The 25,742-nt window shown below is 44.5% G+C and overlaps 1 protein-coding gene across 7 annotated transcripts in view; it reads right to left on the bottom strand.

The window, feature by feature from the left end:
• LOC124174990 (gamma-aminobutyric acid receptor subunit beta) overlaps nt 1–25,742 on the bottom strand; it is an 85,255-nt gene that overhangs the window by 14,216 nt on the left and 45,297 nt on the right. For 6 of the 7 annotated variants that reach the window (XM_046554763.1, XM_046554761.1, XM_046554759.1 and 3 more), the window contains exons 4-6: nt 16,695–16,921; nt 11,400–11,482; nt 1,186–1,323 (exon numbers count right to left, since the gene is read on the bottom strand). In XM_046554763.1, coding sequence (XP_046410719.1) covers nt 1,186–1,323; nt 11,400–11,482; nt 16,695–16,921 — 448 coding nt within the window. Of the gene's footprint in view, nt 1–1,185; nt 1,324–1,806; nt 1,945–11,399; nt 11,483–16,694; nt 16,922–25,742 lie in introns of all 7 variants that reach the window. The other variant, XM_046554764.1, reaches the window with a different exon arrangement.

Genomic DNA, 25,742 nt, shown 5'->3' on the forward strand with positions numbered 1-25,742 from the left:
TCCACGTGCTTGTGGATGGATCGTGGAACGGCGGAGCAGAGGTCGTAGGTGCCTACGCGATATCCGCTCAATTACCAGAGCCGGTTGGCGAGTCTGTTTTAATTACTGAGAGGCTTTGATTGTGGCCTGCAGACCAGAGACGAGCTATTCATTCGTTCCTCCTACCCCAATAGCCTCTCCATCCGACGAACCTGCAGCAGCTTCAACGGTGCTAGTTTTTTGCCCGCAAACCTTGCCTAAAGTGTGTCTGATATTTGTCTGTTTTTCAAATATTGGTCTTCTCCTTATAAAAATCACTCTTAGAATTCAATATCTCGGAACTTGAGGTGTTGATCGATTTGCTGATCGGTCGATGCGTGTAACTTGTAGTTATACGCTCAGTAAAGTTTTCATTCTCTGCTTATCTCGCTGAGTGAGCGAGCTGTGGCTACCTTTCGCTATCCAAGAATCTCTGCAAATTGTGGACCAGAGCTTAATCCGCTTTAGGCGGAGCAACGAGAGATGCTTACTGGAAATAGAAAGAAATATGTTTCAAGTGAAAAATATATGATTCCCGTAAAAAATGTAGCGACCCCTTTTGCTCCTGATGCCGACGGCGCCGTTCCTCTTTGGTCTCTGATATCCTTTCGTTTCCGGGTTCTTTGTACTCCTCCACCATCTCTGCCTTCTTCCTCTTGTTTCGCTTTGTGTAGACACAGCCAGCGAAAAGCGTATCGCGTCATTTTTCACCATCATCTTATTCGCGAGGAAATGACCCTGCCGTTTCCGGTCTCCTTATCAAGATTCGCGGCAGCGAACTGCCGCCAAGTACCCATCTCTTACAGGCCCGCGAGCGCATCGAAGATCTTATATATACATATTATACATTATACCCGAGCAATCGACCGTATTAGTTGCGACATTATAAAATCCCTTTCACCAAAAATGAAATTATCGAGGACGCGAACGTCGACTCGCGCGACCTTGGCACTCGTCAAAGGCTGCCGGAATGAACGTCCATCCATCGGTGCCCACTGTCGCAGGCTTTCGCAGCGCGGCAAAAAAGGCACAAGGATATATAAGCGTCCACGTGCGAGATCCTAGGACGAGTATACGTGTGTGGATTTTTTGCAGCTACTGCCGGAAGTCGAAATCCTTACTAAAAGAGCTGAGGGGGTGTGGAATGATGCATGTATAATACGTTACCAGTAGTCAAACTAATCTCCATCGCTCGTTGCCGGTGTCCGAGGACCTTGAACTGGGGCAGAGAGACCTCGTTGCTGACGCCAACGCTGTTCGGACCTTCGTTCCACTTGTACCTGATGTCCCGCATCGTGTAACCGACTGCAAAACAGAGAGAGACCCCCGATGGTGTTGGCAAGTACCTTACGGCACGCTCCGGCTTCGAGGGGGCCTCCACGACTTACCTTACCCTCGTCCCGCGTCACCCTCTTTCACTTCAACGTTCTCGCCGCCAAATGATAGTTTGAAAAACATTTACGGGGTAGGGATATAAGGGCTGAGCTCGGCACCATCGAACCTCTCGCAGTGTTGTCCTCTGACGAGTCGTGTATGCACCCCGATTTATGCGTCATCATTACAGTGTCAAAGTGTACCCTTTACCGCAATGGTGGCAATTGATATCATCTTTCTGTGCAATTGTGAGGGATGGAAAAAAAACACACACACACAAGCACTCTCAAAACCGTGCGCGTTACTTTACATATCATTATATATTGTATTATATAATGTGGGTGTCGGTGTTCAGACGAGATCGAGACGACAAGGAATTTACGCTCAGAGGAGCTGACCAACGAGGATATCTACCTGTTGAGAGGTGTATGGTTGTCTGTCGTTGTCTGTGCCCGAGCACGCGAAACTGGGGGAGTTCCACTTCGTTCGAGATGCCGACCGATTCCAGGCCTGCGTTCCATTTGTACCGAATATCGCGCATTGTGTATCCAACTGCCAAGAGAACAAAACACAAAAATCTCCACTCTAACATACAGTTAGACACTTAGGGGGCGTCTTATGGGACCAGCGGGATGTATCGGGCCGTGTCTCTACGCCTGGAGGGTTCAAGTTTCTCCACAAATCTAGCTGTTGCCGTCTTTCGTTCATCTGTCACCGTCTGTACTCTCTGTATACTGTGACCTGAAGGTCAAGACGAAACGTCGGTACGTCGTGATCTGATCGCGAAATTTTGAAACCACTTTTTGAATCATCTGCAGGAATTGTGACCATTGTATTTGGTGCTCTAGGGATTTGGGAGAAGCCTTGTTCGAAGGAGTGCGATACGAATTTCTGTGAAAATTCAAGTCGTCTATTGTCGTAAAGCTATGAAAATTATCTGATGTTCATTGAAACTTGAATCCTTGACGGCATTTACGGTAGTCGGCAACATGGGTGATATAACAACATTCCTGGGGAGACTGAATTCGAGGTAAATAACAATTATTTAAGTACACTACATTCAATGATGAAGATATATGACATTCGGCCGCGTGCACCGGCATAGCGAACACTTGCTGAATTCAAACATCTGTGTTGATGCATTGATGTTATTTAATTTCGAGTGCTTGACTTTCTGCAGCTGCAATTTCGAGAATGAAATCGAATATGCGACTTGTGTAGAATACAGATATTGTACAAGGTATGGTGAGAGGATGAGGCGCGTGGAGTGCTGCGTGATACGAAATTGTTGATTTCACGGTCCAGCTGTGTTTTAGCCTACTATGATGCTGGTTTGTAATAAGGGATATTTTCCCGGGAGAATTGACTCTTCGTCCAACATATTCTATGCTCCAGCGAATTTGTTCAACTTGGGGCATAAAGATCAAGCGTCGAGTTTCCTCTAGCGGCATGACTATGGGAACGCAAGGGAAAGGTAAATTAACAGTCTCTGAATTTTCGATTCTATGGTCAATGGGAAGAAGTAACAAGGAATCGAAAAGATGAGAGGAAGACGACGAAGTGCGAATAGACGATACATTCTTCCATCACAGGCTGCCTGTATCGAAATCACGGGGCGACAATTGATTTGAGACAACTTCGTGTTCGCTATGCGGCGCCTAATGATGGTTTGATTCTAAGACTGAAGTCCCGTTCACACGTGGTAACAGCTTGAGGAATTCGGGCAAGTTGCATGTCGCCCTCAAATAACGATCATGATCCATGTGTGCACGTGACTTGATACGAATACAATAATACGTTCGAGGTATGTGGAGAGAAACTTCATGCCTGGAAGCAGGCTTCGGTTTAAGGAATATAATAAACTATGTAATCAAGGTATTTAGGAAAATTAGCATAGACTAGTTATTATAAAAGTACAACAATTATATCAATATTTAAGAGAAGAGATTACTCAACGAAATGGCTAGTAACTATATCCATAAAGGTCATATAGGTTGATAGGCAGACTGAAATACGAATGGATACATAGATAGACTGGAAAATGTGAAGAGATCGAGGAATATTAAGAGAAACAGAGAAAGAGAGAGTAAGAGAGACTAAGAGAGAGAGAGAGAGAGAGAGAGAGAGAGAGAGAGAGAGAGAGAGAGAGAGAGAGAGAGAGAGAAAGGTAGAAGAATATATATGAAGAGGAATAGAGAGTAAAATAATTTCTGTGCGTCTCTGCGGCAGTGTCTAGTGCCGAGGCGAATACAACAACTACACATGCACAATACCTATAGTTATTTCTAACAATGCGATAACTACTAAACAAACGAGTGGTAGCAATAATGATTGATTGATCGCGATTTTCGCGGGTTGTTTCAAAAAAAAAAAAATAAAAAATGCCTCAAACGAGCTTATACGTGCTTTTATAAATATTCTATACCTACAGGCTTGCTGTGTATTCTTAACCAAATTAGTGAATATTGATTGAAAATCGAATACCGAAAATTGTTTTATCCATGCTACATTCGAGTGGCTCTTTCCTTGAGAATTAGTTCTCGCGCTTTTAACTCTAGTCCGTCACTTGGGGATAATTTCACCCCAAACATTTTTCAAACTTCTCGCAGAGTCATTTAGTCATGGAATGGGCCATTCTTCATGCGAAATAAAGGCCTTTTTTCGACACTTTGGGCACTTTCTTTAACGTTGCTGATGTTTTACAATATTCAAATAAATAATTTTGGTTAGGAAAACTGAGCGAGCTTTTTCCTCGATCCTTGAACTATACCTAGATATATTTTTTAGATTTTTAGTACTCATTTTTGCAGATAAAAATCACTTTTGGGGTGAATTTCAGCCAGTGTGACCGACTAGAGTTGAAAGGTGAAACAGTGCAGGTGGCATCATGAGGCAAGCCTGAAACGTGGCATGTTTATCAAGCTTTTGCATCGTCTCCATTATCACCTGCTGCACGATGGTCGAAAGCGCGACTCGATCCGCGTGATTGTGGGCTGTCGGTATACGTATATCGCAGGTACACGCGACAGCGAATCAACCACGACTAATATCGCGGTGCAAATTTATACGCGCATTTTTCCCCACGCCGCATTCGGTATCGGGGCTAATCGTGGGCCTGGACTAACGAGCTGTCGGCATGCACGCACCTTGCCCGTGTAATAGTTAAACCGGAAATGTCTTAATGATAAACGGTATTAGACTTCCGGGTGGGCTCTTCATGCCCAAAACCTTAAACTGGACATCGCCGAACAAATCGTATTCTTTAACGTAAGGTGAGGGTAACAGTTATTGGTCTTTTTTGGTTGTAGCTGTTCGATCCGTGGTTCTAAAATCACCAGAAAGTAAATTTGCAGTGTCTAACCCTTTAGCAATTGGTCTTAGTCGTCGAGAAATTCACACTTTGTGCCGTCGGTTTATAATTTTGGAAAATAAAGGTTCAATAATTGGGTCAAAACGTGTCAATAACTGATACACTCACCTTATTACGCTCAATATTTCCTCGATACTCTGCACGCGTCGAACGAAAATCCGTCGCTCATGGATCCAAAGCTTGAATTACAGAGCAGATTGAGATTATTCGCGGTAATTCGCCTGGGCGAGTTTCCTCGAATACCCCCGGCAACGGTGAATTTGACGCGAACATCCGGTGGCGTGACCACGAGCAAGGGTGCAGCGTTGTATCTTTGTCCTTGTGAAAAAAGGAAACAAACATGTGGCAAACTTTTCCGCGTACGTGTATAACTGATTAGACCGAGAATGTGCACCGAGAATTATGTGTCGCCGCTTTTACAACTCTCGCTGTTTCGGAGATTTTTATTTTCTGATTAGGTCAAGGCCGTGACACGCGGTCGATTAGATATGTTTTACTTTATTGTACGGTGAAAAAATGTAGAACCGTGGTTGTCGGATTAGAAACAGAAACACGCTCTCGGTGTTTCCTGAAAAGAAAACTGCTTACAGTAACAACGGCAATAAATACGTTAAAACATGCGACAAGTAGATAGAAATTGGAGAAATTTATGGAAACGGTATTAAGTTCTTATCGCGCGTTCCGCAACTCGACTTGAAAATTTCTTCACCAAGTCAAGAGCGACCTGCCACTGTCATGATTGCGAGGCACCGCCAGAAGGGTCATAGTTCAAGAACCGAAAGGATCGGAACAAAGGACAGTTTCAAGTCGCGTTCGCCCAAGAACTGTTCCTCTCACTTTCAAATTTTCATCTTAGCTCTGTACCTGCGCTATAATACCTACGTAGGTCTCACGCTCGAACCTTTTCTCCTTCGCGGATATATCGGGCAGCCAGTATCTCGAGTGGAGGGTTCGATAAATCGAAGACAGGATGTGGATATAGGTACAACGTACCAAGGTACGTGCAGAGCTAAACCCGCGTGGTCCGCGAATAGTTCCCCACTTGAGCAACCCTCTCGCTTCACCCAACTACCCGTCCGCGGCACGATGCGTGTGCACGCTCACGTTCTCGCCGAATGACGTATACATAAATGTGTATATGAGAGGTAAGGTAGAACGATTACCAGAGCTATATTTTTGGTACATGTATACCGGGGTGCTCCTTGAACAGGTCATTTTTGAATTTCGACAGTTTCTTACTCCCCGAATTGGCTCGAAATAATTCAAAAATATCTTTCTAATTTTTTCAGATTTTCATCCCAACTGTAACCCGTGTCGCCGGAGGGTTGATTTCGATGAAATTTGATACAGGGTGGCTCCTCGGGTAATTCGTAATGAATCTGGACTCGAAATATTGAAATTAAAAACAGCGCAGTACCAACTGACTTTCACTTTTGGCATGTTTTTCCGCGGACAAACTATTCTACTTAGAATAAATCCGCTATTTTGAATTTCAAAGTTTTGATTCCAAATTCGTAATCAGTGATCAAAGAAACCCGTTTGGTAGATATGTTGTTCTCTTGAAAAGGGCCAAAAATCGAAAAAATCAACCCTATTTGGGCCACGGGTTAGAGTTGAGTTGAAAATCTAAAAAAAATAGGGGAATAGTTTTTTAATTATTTGCAGCCGATTTGCGAGGTGAGACATTCAAAATGCAAAAGTGATCTTTTCAAGGACCACCCCAACGTATGCACGCTCTACGAGGGTGTGGGTGTGTATGCATATTATGTAGAGTACGCAAATATATATTCATGCCGTTCATGCTGAACCTTTCGATGACATCCAATGCGATTGGTACACACCGTGACAGGTACGAGATACGAATGATATCTACTGGCTAATCTATAGGCAAATGTACAAGATGTATGGAAAAATACATAAAGGAAAAATCCATAACTCATAGGATAATAATGTTGACGTCGTTGTCGTGAGAAACAAAAATTAATACGAATATTAAGCATGCGCCGGCTAGATGCACAATGCGTCAGGATTCGGTTGGTCGACCTTTGTCGAATTCGACTTTTGACTTTCGTCGGCTCCTGATGGAAATAGAGAGAACGGGCGGGCCGTCGTCGGCCGTCATCCCCGGACACGCGGCTCAGTGCTATGTCGGAGGCCCTGGTGTATAGTATAATTAATTATTTGACATAATCCAGGAGGCGAATGAACAGAAATTATACAATTGAAACATAATTAAATTGGCGAAATTAAACGTTGCACGTACAGGTGTTTTATACGCGTATACGAATGTATATAAATTATTCGCATGCCTGTATACACGCTATACAAATTCGCATACGCTGCATATTCAAATACATATGCATATACATATATATGTACAAACGGATATCTATCGTACATATTAAATATATGTATATAATTATATATACATGTATATGTATATGAATGTATATATTTATACGTAGAAAAAATATAAGAGTGGTGTGGCGGGACGTTCAGTTTTGACAAGGCGCAACCGTCCTGCTCTCCGGTTTTTTCATCGCACGCTCTCCTCATCGGCAGCTAATAGATCGCCGTAGGGCTTAAAACTTGCGTTAAACGTGCGCAAAAACTTGACGCTATAACGTACATTAAGGTAAACTTGCAGGCAACGAACGCCGCTTAAATAGACAAACTCGCTACACTGCGTCTGTGCAGTAATTTGTAATTAACGCAGTTTACGCTTTGCCGCGGGGTCGATCGACCCCCGTCCCCACCCCCACCCTTCCGCCTCCTCTTAGGTACTCGGCCGAAGAAAAGAGCCAAGGGCGAGGAGTGACGACCAAAGGCGGGGGCGGAAGGGGGTGGCTTTGAAACCGAGACGATATCGGCTTGATCCACTTTTACCTCTCGCGGTCATAATTCCTTTACAACAATTTGCGGTCGTCCTTATTACCGGAACAATCGCGAGCTTTCGTCTGCAAGTCCTCCTACTCCCCTTTCCTCACCTCTACCTCCACCTCCGCCTTCACCTCGGTACCTTTCCTAGCATCGGAGAGCGGCGTTTACGCCTCGGTCAAAACTGTCGCGATAAGTAGAGAGCGGAGACCCCCGCAGCCGAGTCGTGTGAAAATCTCACACGTATCATTTTCTTGTGTGTTTACTTTCATTCTTGCTTTCTTATCGTAAGACGCGTACGAACCGTGGCGTACTTCTTTCAGCGTGTACATCGATACTCTGTGCAAATTCAATTTGAAACGCAGGAGGCCGGACTTGTTCTGGAAATATTTGCCTACACGGTATCTATGATACAGTTTTACACATACGTAACGTTTTGAGTAGGTAACGTACGTAGGAACGCTCCGGAACGGTTTTGTTATTTCGTACTGCGGGAACGCGCGGCGTGCAGGCGATAATAAATTAGCAAATTTAGTTTAAGACGTATTATAGGTGTCGAGTGCAGGGAGAGAGCGGCTTGCCTCGCTCTCCGCCGGAGTGCGGTAATTGAACTCATATTTCCAGAAAAGTCCGACTTTTTCGCGCGCCATTGCAGACTCTCAGCGACCTCACGTCGTTGCTCTATTTTTCCTCAACAACGTCGTTCTGCAAGGGGTTCTCTTTTTTTCTTCCACCTACACACGAACAAATTCTAAGCAATAATTTTGGGTACATTTTTTTTCGCGTGTAATCTTTCAACGCTACAAGAAACTCGTCCAACTACTACAACGTACGTGATTCGTTTTCTTGGACGTTTGAGGAATTGAACCGTTTCAATGAGTAATTATAAGTATACGCCGAATAATGCATCGTGTAAATTATAAATTAGATTCGATGCTGCTGCAATTTTGGCATTTCGATAAACAAGAAAATTGAACAAAGCTCGGAAACTCAGAGCGACGTCGTTCGGCCGCGAGTAGTAAAGGTCGGCGTGTGGTCAGCCGCGTATAACAGGTTCGAATATCATCGTGCACGTCTGTCTCTTAGCTATTTGTGTATTACTTATTTAAACATAATTTATGCATAACGGTCCGACGATCGCTGCTTTTCTAATCTGTATAATGTATGCGTAGGATTATACGCTTATTTATAGACTGGCGTTGCATTGTAAGTAACGCGGTATATTAACAGATATATACGTCGTGCCACACGTCGCCGCATATCAGGCGTGATCAGTGACGTCACGTTGTACAGTGATGCCTGATGGTAAGCTTGTTTAACGGTGCTCTTGGCTGCACACTGTGCTGCAAAAATAGTACACTCACACCGAAAGAAAAATTTCTTCATATATTATATATATATACACATATATATATGTAATATGTATATACACACACGCACGCACGCACGCACACACACATATACATATATATAATTTTATATATATATATATATATATACATATAAATAAAGAGTACATGAAAATAAACGGAAAATAACAATAGAGGAGAGATAGACAGATAGAAGAGATACGTAGAGAGAGACAGACGCTGTAATATAGGGGTTAGAGACAGAGAGTTTGGTCGGTTTGCATGTAAACCTGGGTGTGAGTATCTCGTGTTCATTAGTGGCTGGTTGTACAGAGATATTTTTACCGACGGTTGAGACGTGACATTTTTTCATTTTACTACTGACAAACCGTTACACCCATAACGATTCTCTGAACGTTTAACGGAGAATCATTCAACCATTCGGTTATTCTGTAAGATGATACGAGTTTTTTCCAGTCTTAAAATCGGGGACGGGAGTTTGCAAGACGGATATATATTATATATGTATATGTATTATACCGGGATGGGAAAAGTCGGGGAAGAGACAAATAAAACCGCGTGGTTACCACCAGACGAGTAAATTTGAGTGAGGTTGTTGGAATCCTGCAGAAATTTTAGACTTTCCTAGATATTTTATCCCGCTCTGTTACACGTGGAACATGTGACCCGATCAAGATGACAAGACGTTGTAGGAAATCAGTTTAGAAGTTCCGTTGTTGTGTGGGGTCAGCGTTTTCATCACCGCGATACGGATTTATAGGTAGTTAATCATTGTTGTTTCAATCATTTGTTTTACCACGTTTTACGTACTTCTTTTCGGAAAATTAGATTTTAAAACTGGATGACGACAGCTTGTTGAAGATCGCGATCAAAGCAGGAGCGAAAACCAGCTTTGCACAGCGACTTCGTAATTGCGTGTTAAATTATCATTATAATATTTCCGAGAATATTCCTTATGGTCGGGGTAGGAAGTTTTAACTTTTTTAATAACGCTCAGCCCCATTAACCTTCGGACATTTATTTTTCAGGAACTGATTTCCATCGAAATTCAAACCTCTATACGGACTCTGCTTTTTATGCCCGTCGAGTCGTATCCAAAATTACGATCGTGCAACACCCGCGTTGTTCAATTATTATCACGGACTTTCCTTTATGATGTTAGCAATTTTCGCTTTATTTTTCTCTAAGATCTCCGAGCAAATTTCAAGAATCACGGTTTTTTTTTTGTTCGTTTTCTTTCGATATTCCGATATTCAATAATTATCGGAATAGTTGTTTCCTCGTGTTTTCTCGGGCAAAATTTAATCCAATTGTTCTCTGAGAGTACTTTGAAAATTTATTCAAAAACACAAGAGATAAATCGAATCGGCGTCGCTTTTATCGTTTGATAAAAAAATTACGATTTGTACGACACGGCGAGTGGTCGAGTTTTTTAACGAATACAAAAGGCGATTGAATAGCGGTTAGATACAACGGGGCGATAAGAACGCGATCGACCCTCGAGCACCGGCGGTCGTGTGATAATTAAAGAGGCAACGAAAATAGGTCAGGTATAAGGGTGTTATCTTTTATTGCCGGATAACTCGAGTGCCATTTATGCCTTATAATTGCAAGTTTGAATGTGCTCCGAGGTGCGCAGCAGCAGCAGCAGCAGTCTACGCCCTTACACACATTACATCCCCCTGCGCAAAGGTAGTATAGGTATGTTAAGTAGGTCGTCTCATTTCGTAAGTCGGTCCGGAAACGAACCGCGTCCGCATGAATGGTGATTTTTCAAGTAGGCTTTACAATTACCGCCAAAGAGCGGCGTCACTGAAAAGGCCCGTTTTTCTATTTCCGGTTCTGGTCGTGTTTGCCTTCGGAAAAAACGGTCAACAGGGTTAAATTTCTTTCAGATACGAAACAAAAAATTGCCTTTGTCATTATTAGCCGCTATAATCGACCGACGCCGCGTTCACTCCTGCAGAGATTTATAATTTATCCGTTAGAAAGTTCACGGTAATTTGCATCAAATATTGACGATGTACGCGTATTTTGTCAATAGTCGGTGTAAAATCAAAGCCGCTTTATAACCGGCAACCGAATCGCGCTGTTTGTACAATTTTACATCGATTACCGTACGATTATTCGTAATCGAAACGTGCGTTTGTCGGGAGATTATAAACGGGATCGGGTTAAACGTATTAATGTTGGTTTCGTTGGGTGTCGAGTGTGGTATTTGCAGAGAGATGACCGCTGTAAATTAGCGTCGAATATACGGTCGTATAAAAGTTGTTAACATAAACGAGTAACGTCGTAGTTGCCGATCCGTCGAAACGATCGTTAATATTTTCCTTTCCCGATTAAATAGACGTGTCTGTATACTCGTTGGGTCGGAGGTAATTACTTACAGCTCTCAATCTCGATATGGCAGAGCTGTCGGTCCATCGGAAAATATTGCAGGTTCATCGGACACGAGGCGGTGATGGTTAAACTGCAACAGACACAAAGCTTCGTTAGATTCTCCGTGGAGGAAGATCCACGAATAATAGATGAAAGCTCAGTGACCCGCGTCTCTGTCGCTTTGCTCTTGTAAGGCGTGACTGACATCTGTTTACAATATTCAATTCCGAGGTATCGGAAATGCTCACACAACTGTGCAACAAGCATGTGTTAAACGTAAATTACACCTTGCGATTATTCGCATTACGTAAATAAGCAACCTGCAGAAATTTCCGTCCGTATATGTACAATGTACGTGCACGTGTAACGTATATAGATGTATTTATTACACATATTTGCGGTAGTGGCAATTTATTGATTGCGAGTGTAAATTACACACGACACATTAATGAACACGAAAGCGTCCTGCCCTGGTGAAATCCCATCTCCCGGTACACATCGTAATCCAATGTTTGACGTATCACGTTGAGCGTATTTGTTCCTGACACACAACCGGTCGGGTACCTATATCCCACCTACCTACCTACCTACCTACCTACCTACCTACCTGTGTGTTGGGCAAAGAACGGCTCTCGGCCCATCAGCGCTTATTAAAGCATGCGCGTTGCAGCGTTATGCAGATAATCGCGGTGCGCTTCTACCGCATGTGTATATCATGTGTATATATATATATATATATATAATTATATATCATATCGTCATATATATGCATATGTTTGCATGCTTGCGTACGACGTTGGAGCGCGTAACTCGTAGAGTAATAATTATTTTCGTCTCCTATTTGGAATCCCGTCTGGCGTTGCAAATAATCCCGGGTTATAATAGGCCTCGAGATATATTATTTACTCTGGAGATTATTATACGTGGTGAGCTCGTACGCTTTATCCGTACTATAGTGGAAATTTCATATTTATCGTGGATGCACAGCTCGGGTCATGGGGTCATTCGAAATTTTAGATGACATATTATAATTGCAGGATTGAGTAAAACTGATCTTACTGAAAAATCCATGGTACAGTATAATGAGCAGTGACTAATTACTCGTATTGGTAAACGTTTGCGTTTTATTATTACATTTATGTGTAACATATTTGTGTATAGAATATATTAATACTCGCTGTGAATGCCCGTGCATTATACAATCATCGGTGTATAAGTTATAATGCGAATGGAATGAAACGACGCAGTCCCGAGAGTTGATACGGCTGATGGTACTCGACTCGGGGAGTTTAACATTCGTTACAGACGTCGGAATATCCCGTTGAATAATCCAACGATTTTATGCTCGATTTTTGAAGTGCTCGCAGGAACCGAGGGAGCGAAAGGTCAGGGAGGACGATGATACCTACTCTTATTTACAGGAGCACTTAAAGCCGCGAATCGAAACCGGTAACGAACGTTAAGCGGACAGTAATGGGCTGCGGGGCGAAACGGGGAAGTCCCAATCAACCGTTTTGCCGCCCAGGGTTTCCGCTTTGTCGCTAAACGTCCGCTGCGCCCCGGTTATTCCGCAGCGGAAAGCTGCGAGCTTCTCCAGCCTGCCAGCCCCGAAAAAAGCCCGCCTGCTGATCGCAAGGCATACGCTCAGCGTCGTTCTGCGATTCATTCGACTCGTTATTGATTCCGTGCAAATGTCTGCATCCACGCAACCCCGCAGATTGCCGGTGATTTGATTGTCAGTCCGGTACGAACGAGCCTCGAAGTTTACTTAGCCACACATTTTTTACACGCGAGTCATTTTCACTCGCCCAGATGGAGCAGATCGGTCGGCGGAAATTCTCTCGCGGAAACGACGGTGTAATACCATGGAAAAATATCGCGTGTCTAATGGTTAAGATCGTAACCGGCAAAAATGTGATTTTAGTGGCAAAGGGGCGTACAATTCTTTTTTTTTTCTCATCATTCGCTCTGAAAATGATCAAAACCTATGATTTAATCGAAATCAAGCGTTTGAAAATATACAGACAAAAGGTGTTCGGATCTTTTTAGCTGTTTTGGTCTGAGAGATGATCGGCAAATTTTCCTATGATCCATAAACGTACGTTTGAAATTCTGTCGAGTGCGGAGAAATTCACTCTGCTTTAAATCTGGCGTTTTCATCGATTTCTCACAATTAGAGGGAACAGAAACACGAGCAGTTACGCATGCTGATCAGGCGACGATTTTCATATCCTACACGGTAGTTTCACTTCGGTGTTACGTATATTTTATTATCGGAATCGATGGTACAAGTTTTGCCGTTCGCGGGTGAAAAACGCCGGGTGTCTCATTAGAGGAACGAGTGTTGGGAAAAAGATTGGGTCGTCGTATACGAGATTCGAGGCGGCTTTCGAAAATCTAGTCTTCGGTGGTGTTTTTAATTAATCTCGCGAGCGCGTGTAACGAGTAATTAAAAATACCGCGAGAAAACACACGTTCACTGTGCCAGCTGCATCGGCGTCGCAGGAATAGGAACGTCGGACAAACTCTCGTCACGTCTAGCGAGCTTTGAAGTAGAGGGGAGGCGTGAGAGCAGAGTTGGTAAAAATACTCTCTTGACCGTCAACTGTCAAAAAATGTGTCAACTCGGGAAATGAGAAAGTAAAGTGGGTCGAAACTATCAGCGCAAGGAGATCTCGCAATCTTGTAAAGTCGATAACCCCGGATATCGTTGGTGTAAAAGATGATTTCGTCTCACTGATTCTGCCGACGATGCGATCAGCGCGGTCTTCGCAGAGAGCCAGGTGAGAGAATTCTTAATAATCACAAATGCGAGACTTTCGAGTCTCGATGATTGAATAGGAGGATTTCCCTGGCAGACTACCGAAGCTATGCATAGTTAACTCGGACTCGCGGAATGATGCGGGAGGGTAACATTCATCATGCAAAGGCTGCCGAGGCAGGAACGGTATAGTTGCGTAGGTATACAGTGGTCCTCGAATAGAAGGATAGAAATAAGGATAAAGAAGATTCGAGTGCCTGCAGGGATGGAAATCGCAGTTTTGATGAATTGCGAGAAAAATTCTGAGAGATGATTTTTGCCGCGGTTGATCCGACGGAATCCAACCGGGGCGCAGCCGAGGCAACGAAATAATAAAACATCCTCTCATCCTTGAAAGGATATCGCGTCGTATGTATACATATACGTGTAAGGTATAGGCGCGGACCAGTGGCTAGTTAGGATGAAATATCCGAGTTCCACGGCTGTAAAGTGCCGAGTTGTAGATATATAGTCTCCGCATTCTTGACCTCGTCTCGAAAGGATCGCTGGGCAAATTTTGCAAATGGAATTCCGGAATAAATAACGTCCGACGGACAAACGCAGCGGCGAAGCGCGGCGTCCAGGAGAAGTCTCGGAAAAATGTCGCAACAGATTTTGAAACGCACTTCGGCGGTAAGTGCAACCCAGATTTTTATCCCTGGTGAAAATATCATCCGCGTGAAATCGCGACTCGGCGTATTCCATTGAAATCGATCATCGCTTTAGCCTCGGACGGCGAGTGAAGAGTCGATTTTGGGTCAGCAGACGAAAGAGAAAAACCGACCGACGTGGTCACGAATACTCGCCGTAGGATTATTCAAATCAGCTCGGTCGTGCGTAACGTTCGCAAGTTAATTCGCGAGCCAAGGTGTGGCCTTAGTTCAGTGCATCGCGAGTATTTTTTTGGGAGGACGGAACGTTTTCCAACGGCGTGCTAGCGAGGGGGCAGCGAAGGAGCCTCGGACGACGATGGGAGATAAGAAGCGATGTTTTTGCGAACCAAAGACCGAATAAAAACGTCGAAAAAGCAACCGCCTAAGCGAGTAACGGCCTCGACGCACGCCAACGCAACCTCTATTTAGCCTTACGTTTCTTTCTGCATCCCCAGCCTTTTATTCCTCGTATATAGACGTCCATTAGCTTCTCGTTCACGATACCCGACCTACATTAAGTTATTGCTTCAGCCCAGCTCAGAAGGGAGACCGGTGACGCTTTTATTTATAACTGTCTCTCGGAAGGAGTCTTCGCCCTGATATTAAACCCGCACCTTCGTACTTCGCAAGTCTCCCGATGTTGGGCAGCCAACTTTCAACGCGTTACGCATCGTCGGAAAAATAATCTTGCCTCATCATCGGTCGTTGTTTACCGCGTATCGAGTGAAGGGGCGAAAAGGACGAGGCTGAAGTTAGTAACGTTAACGTATCGGAAGGTTGGAAAAAATAAAAATTACCATTTCGCACTTTTAGAATACCTGAAGAAATTTAATTTACAAAATCTGCGTTCGGTGATGCTGTATGAACGGTTTGCTGAATTTCAGGTAATCCTAAAGTTGCAAAATAACGATTTTTTCTAAAGATGCATCGTTACAATAATGTTACAAAATTCGGCGTGATCGAAAGTGTGGACGGATTTTCAACGAAGCAATCCAATCTTTATCTCACCGGGTACCGAAGCGTTACGAAGATGTAAAATATGTATATACCATAAGGTCTTCCCGCCCGCCGTTAGATCCGCGAGATTTGCTTTAATCTCTGTGTAGTTGAAGGATTTGAGAAAGCTATAATCAAGCAAAACGAAAGGGATTATACCGCTGGCAGCTCTTTAACTAAAAAGTACATCTTTGATCTTCCCCAGCGTCAGAGCTGCGGGAGTTCGTCTCGGATATGTCGCGTTGGCAAAGCTCCGGCCGAGTCACTCACTCTCCCCAAAGTTGTTGACGCGCTCGAACGTGTAACTCGGCGTAAGCCTCGAGGGCAACTAATATCGAACTAAAAAATTCCACCCCCTCGCAAGCCGTGACGTCACCGACGACGTTCTCCGCTCCGGAGCCACGTTTACACGGTGCAAGAAAAATTCCCCCCGATCGCGTTTGTTTTCCCCGAGATCCAACCGTCCTGGAAGCTGGCTACCAGTGACGTCACTACCCCGATCTCGATGTCGTCGGATTTACTCTTGTTATTATCATTCCCTCTCACCCCAGCTCCGCGTCGTACGCTCTTTCATTTTCGGCGGCTCAACGCGCGAGATGCTCACTCCCAGCGGGGGTGAAGTGTTTTCGTATTAACGTCACGGCTATATTCAGAAGCCATGCATATCTAACTTGTATATAACGGTTCTCACGGCGAGGCACGGAATGGGCTAGCTGTACGCGCATTGGTTCGTTGTCGCTAATGTGACGAGAGACCGTCGTCTTGAGCCGCAGCGGATGTTCCTCCCTTTTTCAACGCGGCTTAATTAACATATTGTTTGGAAAACGATAATACTGAGACGTCCGTTTACTCACCGTATGCTCCTCGTGATGCTGCCCGAGTAATGAATGCGAATGAACTCGTTGCTGGTTGTCGCGATGTGGAAGTAGGACTGTTTCTCGTTTACGAAAAACGTGTCCGGTACCCAGATGTTTTTTATGAACTCCGAACCGACGCTCAACGTCTCGACTTCCTCCCATTTGCTGAACGCCAGTCGTGGATCTTTCCAGAATTGCCGGAAGTAAAAATCCAGCGTAAAGTCCTACATGACGCGGGGGAAAGAAAATGCGAGACGTTAGACACGTTTGAAACAACGTCGTTACGCTTATTTTTTTTTTCTTTTCTTTTTACACTTTCGTACTGGGATGATACGCCAAGATGGTTATATCGATGATTCGATTAAAGAAAATATTTGCAAGGTGGAAGCAATGAAAAAGCAGCTCTCTACACGATACGATTGACGTAATATAACCACCTTGAGCTGCGGTAGTCATCACACAAATCAACGTATGCATGTCTTCTAAAATCATGATTCTATCAAATGATTTAAAGATTCGGATAAACATGGGCAGGCAAATAAGATTCACGCTAGGAAAACGAAAACTGAACAATGCGAAAAATCGAACAAAACACAAAGTGGATGAGACGTAAATGAAAAAATTTCGCACGTACGTGATAATAAGCAAAACGTCGCCAGATGATGAAAACCTATGAATGAAGCAATGAAGTGTGGAAACAAAGCTAATTATGGTGAGTCATCGATGTCATCATCCGCACTCGGGCAAACCGGTGTCTTTGGTTTTTCGATTCTCTGATCGAAAAAAACGCAATTCTGATCTTCCCGTATTTCCGGAGGCAGTTCTGTTCGTCACGTCATGAAAACAGACTCGAAGAGATAGGTCCGAGAAATCTGTGACTTAAGGCAGGTCTCTACTTCGTTGGGCCAACAAATTCGATTTCTTATCAATATTTTATGCAAAAAATATTGATTGTAGAATGTTGGTATGTGGTATGTTTACTGAGACCTAGATGAGCAAACGTTATGAAATTTGGCAGGCACCAGTACAACAAACGTCTTGATTAGTTCATATTCAATCGTTTTTATTTTATGAACAAAAAAGTGTAACAATTTTAGGCCTAAAACTAAACTCACCCTTTTGATTGCCGACAACTTTTCTATTTTTTAATATTTCTTTTTCATTCTCATTCAATTATTGAAGACGTTGGTTGTACACGTGCCTGCCAAATTTCATAACGATTGCTCGTCTAGGGCGAATACGTGGCTCCACCCACTCCCAGTACCATGTTTTGGCAACCTTCAAAAATCCTACCACGTTTGATAAATACCGCATAGTAAACATACCAAATATAAAAATTCCATATTTAATATTTGTTGCATAAAAAATTGTGTAAAAAATCGAACATCTTCCCACCCAACAAAGTAGAAACCTCCTTCAATTAATTAACACCGAAGCTTTTCGCTGGAATAAATACCGCATGGCGAAATAAAATTATACCTCTGAAAACGAGCCTGTCCGTAGAACACACACGAGAACGAAGATGGCAGCCGTTGCGCTTGCTTTTAGCAGCCAGTAACGAAAGGGCGCGAGGTTCGAGGGTGCGGATATGGCGTGGGCCAGCAAGTCGAGTGGCGGCGCCCTTTACGCCGCTGCATCATCGTCTTAGGGCAAAGTGGCGGTAAGAGTTAACGTCGCGGGCTCGTAAGTCTGGCACTTGGATAGCTTTAGTTGGCTATTTGGAAGGCGGGCAGGTGCATACACGTGTGGAAATGCATGAGTGACGTTACACGTGTAGGCAGGCATACCGGTACGTCACACGTACACAGAGGCGGCGGAAAGGGCCGCCGCAGAGTTTCACCCTGCAGGTGCTTCAAGTGCCGGTTGTGTGTGGGTGGCGTTCCCTCCCTTTTCGCCCTCCTCTAAGTACATATAACATGACGTACCGCCTGGTATAACCGCGAGAAATTCTACGCCACGTATAATTTAACTAAACGATCAGCGCGCCTTTAATCCCCATGATACTAATTTTAACGGACACCTTTATCGCTACTTCGCATCGTTTTAGGGCCAGTTAATCTTCCGCTTCTCTCTGTCTCTCTCTCTCTCTCTCTCTCTCTCTCTCTCTCACACTCTCCTCTCTCTGTCTCCCTGTGTCTGTGTGTGTGTGTTTCCTGCACTCCGTGTTTCCGCTTCCGTTTGCGCGTCGTTACGGGTTCTTTTCTAGTCGTGCAATCAATGGGGAATACGTAATTGTCAGAGCAACGGATCATCGAATTTGCGTTCACGTCTGCTGGGCCCACCGTGTATACATGGATGCGAACGATGTGGTCAATCGGAGTGGTTGAAGTGGTGGATTATCGTTACGCGAATTGGAAACAAGGCCTCGTGCGTGATTGTCGATGAAAGCTTCGCGTTTTGTACGAAGATTTATCTTTATCTATAACGATTATCGTTACGACTGCCATCAACGCGATGTATACAAGGATCGATCAGGCTTGCGGTATCTTCGATAACTCCGTGCGTTCGCCCCAGAGCTTATGAGAAAAATCAAAGACTCGTTGGGTCTGATCGAGCGTTAAAATTTGGAGAGACGAAATAATTGAATAATGAAAAATAAAAAGGAAAACATAACGTGTCGACGAAATGGTGAGCGAAGCGAGTCAACGTTCAAAATTATATTGAGGTGGTGTTGTGATCGACGATGACGTCGGGCCTCGAAGCGTCTATTCGGGGAGAGACGCGAACGTAGGCGAAGACTCAGGGAGAGGAATGGAGGAAAACTGGTGAGAAACAGCGGGGACGTTACGTTGGTAGTATCCTACCGAGATGGGGTATACAGTGTGAATTCCCAGGGTTAGTTACAAAGTGCTACATTATACATGAGCATGCCAAGCCGTGCACTCGTGCACTTTTCACCGTCGTTGCAAACCAACCATTCGATGCATTTATGGTATATATACATGTAACCAGTGCGCAACACACTATGCTTTCCCGCATGCTTTCCACTCCCGGCCTTATTTTTCACGTATAAACATCAGCGAGGAAAAGTAAAATCACTGCATTCGGATAATTTTTTTGTTCAAACTACTCAAGGAGTTTGTTGATTTTTTTTATTCAATCATCATCGACATTTCGGACAAAATTTTATGCAAATTTCAAAGCAGATTGATACAATGTGTACTGTATGTCCTTGCACTTGCGACGTATACCGTTTTGGAAACTTTATACTGCCGAGCAAATATTCCTGACGGAAATAAAATGCTTGACCGCAATTTAACGTCCGTCGGGAATTAACTGGGCAGGATAATCGGAGGTGTTGCCTAATTTTGAGTCGCGATGATCCTGTCATAGGCGGCTAATTTACAACGAGCCAGGGAAACGGCGGGGTCTTTACTCTTTGGCAACTTTTTTGGTCTGGGATTGTAGGTACAAGGGGAATCGTTCTCCTACCCCTCTAAGCGAAGCTTTTAGGCTCAAGTTAAAGCTCATCGCTCAAAACGTGGCCAGAGGCAAACAGCGCGATATACATATATATTAAATATATTTTTTACGTTTTATTTCACAGCCTTCTACATTGAACGCGAGCTCTCTGCTGCATATAGTCAGTCAAAGTCATTCAACTATTTCTCTCTTCTACAAATCTATGTCCGCTTTCAGCGGCAAATCTCTTCTATAGATGCAATATATTATATATTAGGTATTTACATGTATGTATTTATGTAAGCCGATCGTTACGCAGAATCGAATGCGTTTATAAATTTTCACTTACTTCATCCCTGGGTAGTTTTGCGCACGTCCGTTATTCCTGCTTTTTTACGCCAAGTCAAAAGGTGGATGTAGAAAAGTGTGATAATTAGACGCAGGCTTGACAAGACTTTTCTATTCCCCCTCTCAAGCCGGGAAAGACAAAGGAAGGTACAAATTCGCAAAACCTTGAGCTCAGTAATTTGCATCTTCGCGACCTTTTGCGGTGCAGTCACTTTGTGCGTAAGCGAGCCAAAACTGGAGCGTAATAACGCGTTACCCATCCCTGAAAAGTTCTTTCCAGCTTCCTCGTGAAAGAAACCCTTTCTACTGAAATTCAAGCTTATATCCTTTTTTTCCCGTGAGCTTTGCGCGTCGATGAAGTTTTACGGAGCTTGGAACTCGGATTATTTGTGCTAAAGTTTCTGTTCTTTTTCTTTAGATTTGGTTTTGACAAATAAGAGGAGGGTCCTCGCCATTTGAAAATAAGAAAACTCGAGGAAAATTCGTACACGTGAAATATACCATTGTAAATTTCTCGGTAAAGCATTCGAGCATGGCCTTCAAGACGGCGCGTCACAGGGTCCGACTAATTATTATCGGCTCAGCGGTACCATTTCATCTTCGTCGTCGTTTGCTGTATCTCCGACTCTTTTATCCACGCCGTGACGAAAGGCTCCGGTAATGAAATAAGAATCTTCTCGAACGCGGCTGCAGGATAAAGGGGATTTCTTTTGCGCCTTTGTACATTTCACACCGTTTGACATTTTTATACCTGTACATTTAATTTTCTCTCTCCGTCAAAGAAGCAGCAGCACCGTCAGCGGCATCGAGTCTTGTCTTGTTTTGTCCTGCTTCCTCTGAACTAGATACGGGATAGTATATTCCCCGCAAATTCACCCGCAGGCGGATGAGTTCGTACTTCTTGGTATTCTGTTTTTGCTACAAAGAAGTAAGAACGGTTCTTTTTCATCACTCTTCTCATCATTCCGTGCCAGTGGAGTATAATTCGTCTCCGTGGGGACAATCGACGCGGCGCATCTGCGTAAAGACTCGCAGGTTCCAGCTGCAGTTCCTCGAGGACTACTCAACGAGGATCTCTCGACTTCCGGCCGGGGGAATGCCGTTGCAGGACGTCGTAGCTCCGCCGTTGGATGGCCAGGACTGCGCGAGCTCTGCGAATGATGGGTGGACACGGTAAACTCTTGATATCTACATTTCGGAGCGGGTCGGTACTGTTTCAAGTGGTACATTGGCGGGAGCTGGTTGCCGGGGACACGTCCGGGTGATAACTCTTCCGGATGTTGTCGGGCGGTTTTGGGGCCGCGGTCTAGGGTCCGACTGGGAATCCGCTGGCCTGCTTGGCGCCAATCCAGGCGCAGTGCGGCCGCCCGCCTTGTCTTACCCGGTTGGAAGTCTGCGCGAATTCGAGGTTCGCCACACCGAGACATAAAATTTCCCGCTTTACCGCCCGTTATCGCCGTCTTACGCCAGCGGATAAGACCCACTTATTCGAGTCTCGAGACTCTCCTTAGATTCTGTGAATAAAACCGAACCTGCACCCTCGAGCTCGCCGGGGCGGGAAACGGAAGTCTGAGGCTGCCGGGGAGGGAAAAGAATGGAGAGGATTCCGGAATGACCGGAACGACTGGAATTACCGGAACGTACGCATTTCTCATCGATCCTCTTTCTCGACTCCGACTCTCCGAGACTCGCGAGGCCAGCTCGCCGTTCTTCTACGTGACGTCGGCTCTGATCTCGCGAACTCTGCGGAGGCGTATGAAAGACGCGAAAAAACGAGAAAAGAAAAACGGGACGCGGAAAAGGGCAGGAATACAGAAACGTTTGTCCGACGCGCCGAATGTCCGCACCTCGAGGTACGAACGTTCATGGATGAGAAGAGAGTAAAGGACGAAGATGGGGTTGTGGAATACGAGGTGAAGGGTCCTGGAGGACACGGGCCAAGTGGGGGGCTAGCGAAGGGGAAGCGAGCGAGCGAGGGGGGCGCGGTGGCGTCAACGCAACCTGTCCGTTTGTAAATACGCGAAACGCTACGATGACGAGGAGAGGAAAAGGCCCGGGGGAAAAGGGAGAGTGAAGTGTACTCGGGCGGAGGAACGACGCGGGGATGACGAGGGGTTCCGGGAGGTGAGGAAAAGAGAAAGAGATTATGAGAGGCGGCGGGGCGGAGATCGATGCCGAGCGTGGTTGCACGCCAGGCGGAGCTCTTCGGAATTCCGGCTCCTGGATTCTGCCATAGACACTTTTAACCACGGACTAGCTTGCGACGGATCCTGGGTCCTGGAGGAGCACGCGAGGAGCAGGATGCGTCTCACTTCAAGACGGTTGAACGCCGTCCGACAATGACACGGTTCTCTTCGTTCGTGGCTGTACCGTCACTTCTCAACTTCAGTGCGCGACTCTTCCACTTTTCACTTTTATTTTTCACTCCCCACTCGTAAGGTAAGTCTGCCAGTTATTGACATGGTCAGACTCAATTATTGACCCTTTTATTTTCGAGAATTATAAATTGACGACACTAATAAATTCTGAATTTCTCGATGACTGAAACCAATTGCTAGGCGGTCAGACACTACAAAATTAGTTTTTGGTTATTTTAGAACCACAGATCCAACGGCTAGAACTGAAAACGGCCAGTAACTGGTACACTTACATTGTTCCAATTCTGCAGTTATACGAAGAAAAGGTAAATCCTTCGTTGACGCGCTTATTCGAAATCGGAAATCATTCGATACGTGGATCCATCACACCGGCAATGAGCCGATCAGGCGTGTACTGTTCGGGAATCATCCGAGCGTGGGTGAAGGCAAAGGATTCTGTGTATGGGCGTGGTTCGGTACCTACTCGGTGGGACCTAAATTCGATCGACCTGAAAGCCTTGCAGCCCCAGGTTATCATTGTAGGGTGCACGAAGGCTCCTCTGGCACATTCTCGCAGCACGTTTCCGTAATTGATTTCCAAATGTGCCAGCTCTGGCAAGTTTCTCGAGTTCCCGCTTTCTCCTTTGCACTGTTGCACCTCACTTTCGTTATGGTTAAATTTTTATTAAGCTCGTTCATATTTCATCGCGTCTTAAAATCTTATATTTCTAATGACCGAAGGGCAGTGATACACTGTAATGCGTACACGTACGTTTCTTAAACGGCGGACAAATATCTCAGCGTTGAACGTGTAACAAACATATTGCAAAGGTTTTTGGTAATCGGAAAAAAGTGTAAGTAATGATTACAATTCAAGATCGAAATCGTTCACCGTCTTATCGGTGAATCCTATACCTTGGATGACTGTAACGTGTGAATGAAAGTATACGGGAGGCACATTGCAGGCAAATTTCAGGCACGTAAAGCACATCAGGCAGAAGCAGGCAGGCATTCAAAGGTCTACGTATACACATATGGGTAGCGTTCGTGAAAAATATACTGAAAGCCGACACGACGAGTCGACTTTGGATTGACTCGGTTTGGCTCTGATATGTGACCGCTTTAACCCTCGGCAAGAGAAAACTCGAAAGAAAGAAACAGAGGAAACCATCGAGGATAATGAACTTGATAGTGATAAGAGAAGTAGCATGTTACGCAGGTGGTGAAGTGAGCAGAAATAGCGGAGGTATCAATTTATTCCGGCGAGCTTTTGTGCCGCGTGTATACTTCGTATAATAAAGATGGAAGAGGGGGCAGCGCCGCAAACACAGCGCTTTACCCGCGTCAATTCAGAGCTCGACTCGTTATACAAACACTTAGGTGTCATTCCATACAAGCACACAGATGACGCGGCAGCGACCTGAAGCGCACTGCACACACTGACAATGATAGATTTATTTTGACATCGCATCGCTGTACGAGATACTTTGGAGTCGTTTGACCCGTGCTCGAAGGGCACGCACTTTTATCAGTATGTCATTTTTTTCATCATTTCGGAAAGGGAGCGGAGAGATTTCGCCGCCGGGGATTCCACGGCCAACTACGCCAGGCTGAAATATCCAAAGAAGGTGAAAAAGAAAGTTTTTAGAGGCGTTCGTTTCAAAAATTCACCGTTCCCGTTAAAAATCGTACTTGGCGCTCGTCAAATGTTGGGATCATTTTCACCTGTTTCCTCTCGTCGGCGAGGCAAAAAAATACTTGGCAATTCCGAGCGAGGAAAGAATCGGCCATGCGGATCAAGTTTTGGACTGCAAACGTCTATGATCCGCAATCTTTACGACGGATGTAGAAGCGAAGAAGCTGGTTTCGTTGGCCGAGGAGCATTGCGGTCGGGATTCGATTCGATGCGAGGAATAAAATCGGGACGAGGAACGACGGCTTGATTTGACAAGACCGATTCTGAGGTTGGGGTGGTTTGGGTGAATTCGCGAGTCACGTCCCAGGTGACAGTGTCGACTTGATTTGGTTTCCGCACAGGGCTCAACACCTGGGGTCCAGTCTTATACATTCAGTTCCAAACTTGAAAGTTGGAACGCGAGACCAATTTATGACTCGATCACCGAAACATTCACCTGCAAAGTCGAGCTCGAAAATTCTGCGATCGAATTCGACAGGTAAAAACGAATCGAAAAAATTTTTAAAAAATCAAACGAGTTCTGTTCTGCCGCCAATTTCTTTTCACCGAGGATTGCATTTCTTATCCATCGAGTATCATTTCATCGCGAGATATTGACTAACCCTCGGTGAAAAAATTTCCCAACATACGAACATTTACGCCAATGAAATTTCACGTTTGCTTCGTCTTGAAGCTGAATGTACAAAACGGAACGATTATTATATGTTCAAGTACTACAGAAATATAATATAATACACAATGTTTTTTTTTATATATATATATATATATATATATATATACATACCATCTCGGATATGTATGTATATATTTCGAAAAAAAGTATACATATATATATGTATATACCCACGAAAATTCACGTGGGTGTATACATGTATGTACAAATATGTATATACGTGTCTTGTTGTAATATACAATATTTTTTGGCCTGCAAAGCCCGGCCCGTCATCTTCGTCTGCGCGAACCGAACTTTTCAACGTTTCTCTGTGAGAACCGACACATTGTTAAATCGGTGATAGATCAGGTCTGACGATAGGATAAACCTTTTTCATTTTCCATCTCTTTTGTCGAATGCGTCGAATCACGGCAGGGCCGAACTCAGCGGGTGGGGCCATGCAACGGAACATCGCAATCTTTAAACGAATCAATCATAACGAGGTGTCAAGGTCTTGCGGACTGCGGAACGTATCAAGGTTCCCTTGTAACAGTTCAGCCAACCAAACAGCTGTGACGAGCTATAAAAAA

This window comes from Neodiprion fabricii, chromosome 2 (genome assembly GCF_021155785.1).
Source record: "Neodiprion fabricii isolate iyNeoFabr1 chromosome 2, iyNeoFabr1.1, whole genome shotgun sequence".
Lineage (NCBI taxonomy): Eukaryota > Metazoa > Arthropoda > Insecta > Hymenoptera > Diprionidae > Neodiprion > Neodiprion fabricii.